Source organism: Populus alba, chromosome 10, assembly GCF_005239225.2.
Source record: "Populus alba chromosome 10, ASM523922v2, whole genome shotgun sequence".
In the NCBI taxonomy this organism is placed as follows: domain Eukaryota; kingdom Viridiplantae; phylum Streptophyta; class Magnoliopsida; order Malpighiales; family Salicaceae; genus Populus; species Populus alba.
In genome coordinates, this window is record NC_133293.1 from 16,759,543 (window position 1) to 16,762,069 (window position 2,527).

Genomic DNA, 2,527 nt, shown 5'->3' on the forward strand with positions numbered 1-2,527 from the left:
TGTATTTGAATTAAAACTGTAATGTTAACTTCAAAAATTTATATACATGAATTAATAGTTATTTTTAAAAAAATTATATATTTATTTAATAGCCCAGAACATGAAAAATTCCTGGCTCCGCACTTATATATATATATATATATATATATATATCTGTGAAAGCAGATCACATGCAGACTACATATATATGTACTAATGGAGTACTTTCAGGTTAGGCCAGTGGTTCGGTTTCCCTTTTCCTGCAAATTCTTATTTTTGTGTGATCATGTTGACTGTATAAAATATTCTGTTGTTATTAGCCATCCAGTGATTTCGAACAGTCGGCATATTACACATTCCTTCCTCTTCTTTCCTTTCCGTGTATATAAGACCAGACTCACTGATCATTAATTTCTCAGAATTAAACTCGCAAACCTGAAAGCTGTCAATTCTCTCCCAATCCCTCCTCTCTGAGAAGCCATGACTGATCTTCAAGTTTGCTCCTTCAACGTCCGTAAGATCATATCATCTGTCTTGATTCTTCTTCTTTACCCTACTATAGTCTCTTGTGGGTGTACATGCGAGGTTGAAGATTTAAAGCATGATAAGGGTGAAGCACTAAAGTATAAGCTAGGTTCAATACTCTCAATTCTTGTTGCTGGTGCTATTGGTGTTGGCCTCCCTCTGTTAGGCAAGAAAATAAAAGCCTTGAGCCCTGAAAATGATATTTTCTTCATGATCAAGGCATTTGCAGCTGGTGTTATCCTGGCAACCGGATTCATTCACATACTACCGGACGCGTTTGATAACCTAACCTCGCCATGCCTTGCCCAGAATCCATGGGGGGACTTTCCATTCACAGGTTTTGTTGCCATGATGACAGCAATAGGGACACTAATGGTGGATACATTTGCAACAGGGTTTTACAAGAGGATGCATTTTAACAAGAGCAAACCGGCAAATACTACAGATGAAGAGACAGCTGAAGAGCATGAAGGTCATGTACATGTTCATACACATGCTACGCATGGTCATGCCCATGGTTCTGCCTCCCCAGAGGAAGATTTGGCCCTGTCCGAATTGATTCGTCGGAGAATTATATCACAAGTAAGATTAATCTCATAATCTAAGCTGTTTGCAATTTCTTGAGACTGGTTTTAATGATGAACTAACTAACAGAACCTATATATGTTTTGTGCTTGGATGAACGTTGTTCCAGGTATTGGAGCTAGGGATTGTAGTTCATTCAATAATTATTGGAATATCTCTGGGTGCTTCTGGGAGTCCGAAAACAATAAAGCCTCTCATGGCAGCCTTGTCTTTCCACCAGTTTTTTGAAGGCATGGGACTTGGTGGCTGCATCACACTGGTATACATCACACATAATTAATTTGGTAAAAACTTTATGCCACGTCAAAAAATTATAAAAGTATAATGAACCTGATATACCTTTTTGATTTTAATGAAGAAAATTTTTATTTGCAATCAATGCTTTCTTCCAGCCAGTAGAATTGTATGCAGAGGTCTTAAAAGCCTTTTTATTGTTTGCTAGACTGGGTTGGAAATGTCGACAGAATGGCAACATCTTTCCTTTTAATTTCACTTTTCATCAAACTTTGTGCTATATTAATCCCAAATGGTCAATTCCTTGTGTAACAAAATTAATAAAAAAAATTGATTTAAGTAGTTATCTACGTACCTGTTCATCATGCATACAGGTGGGCCATACACGCACAAAATTGCCTCACACGTGAATGATTATGGGAAACCTGCAGTTTTACAAGTTAAGACCTGAGTTTTTTTCTGCAGTCTGATGAGTTTTTGTTGGTATTTAAAGGCACAGTTCAAATCTACATCAATGGCAATAATGGCAACATTTTTCTCCCTGACAACCCCGGTGGGGATCGCCGTCGGTATTGGAATCTCTAGCATTTACAATGAGAGCAGCCCAACTGCTCGAGTAGTTGAGGGCGTTTTCAACGCAGCTTCAGCGGGGATTTTAATATACATGGCACTTGTTGACCTGTTAGCAGCAGATTTCATGAGTCCAAGGATGCAAAGCAATCTCCGGATTCAACTAGGAGCAAACGTTTCGCTTCTTCTAGGGGCTGGTTGCATGTCTTTCTTGGCCAAATGGGCTTGAAACTCTCCAAGCTATACAAGCACAAGCCTTTGCTTTTTTCCTAGCTCCTCTTTCCTTAATTTACGGTGTATATTTCTTCTTAACCTAAATTGAATGATGACCGCTTATCTGAGCTGAGTAAAAAGCTTTCCGACGACGCACGGTTCTTTTTCGGTTCCGTGGATTGAAAGTCTTGAACCCTTACGTCTTTACTAAGAGAAGTCACTATTTGGAAGCAGCAAAAATCAACGATTCACTATTTCATATTCGGAGGCATTGTTTTTTTAATTAGCCGAGTGCACTGGCAAAGATACCCAGCAAAATGACGACATGCCTAGGTCTATATATATATATATATATATATATATATATATATATATATATATATATATTCCATTTCGGTGAAAGCAATTCTTAAACAGCAGG

General features: G+C 38.1%; 1 protein-coding gene across 1 annotated transcript; it reads left to right on the forward strand.

Annotated features, from left to right (window-relative positions):
* The first annotated feature begins 228 nt into the window (after positions 1-228).
* LOC118043090 (zinc transporter 1) lies at positions 229-2,272 on the forward strand. Its single transcript, XM_035050923.2, has 3 exons — positions 229-1,086; positions 1,199-1,348; positions 1,817-2,272. Exons 1-3 carry the CDS (start codon positions 460-462, stop codon positions 2,120-2,122), a joined length of 1,083 nt encoding a protein of 360 aa, XP_034906814.1. The 5' UTR covers positions 229-459; the 3' UTR covers positions 2,123-2,272.
* Positions 2,273-2,527: the final 255 nt, after the last annotated feature.

What these genes read in the sequence shown, in the direction of transcription:
- LOC118043090 (XM_035050923.2), top strand. Translation starts at nt 460, where the DNA reads ATGACTGATCTTCAAGTTTGCTCCTTCAACGTCCGTAAGATCATATCA. An exon ending in GTCGGAGAATTATATCACAA is followed by an intron (nt 1,087 to 1,198) that starts GTAAGATTAATC and finishes ACGTTGTTCCAG; the next exon opens with GTATTGGAGCTAGGGATTGT. An exon ending in TTGGTGGCTGCATCACACTG is followed by an intron (nt 1,349 to 1,816) that starts GTATACATCACA and finishes TGGTATTTAAAG; the next exon opens with GCACAGTTCAAATCTACATC.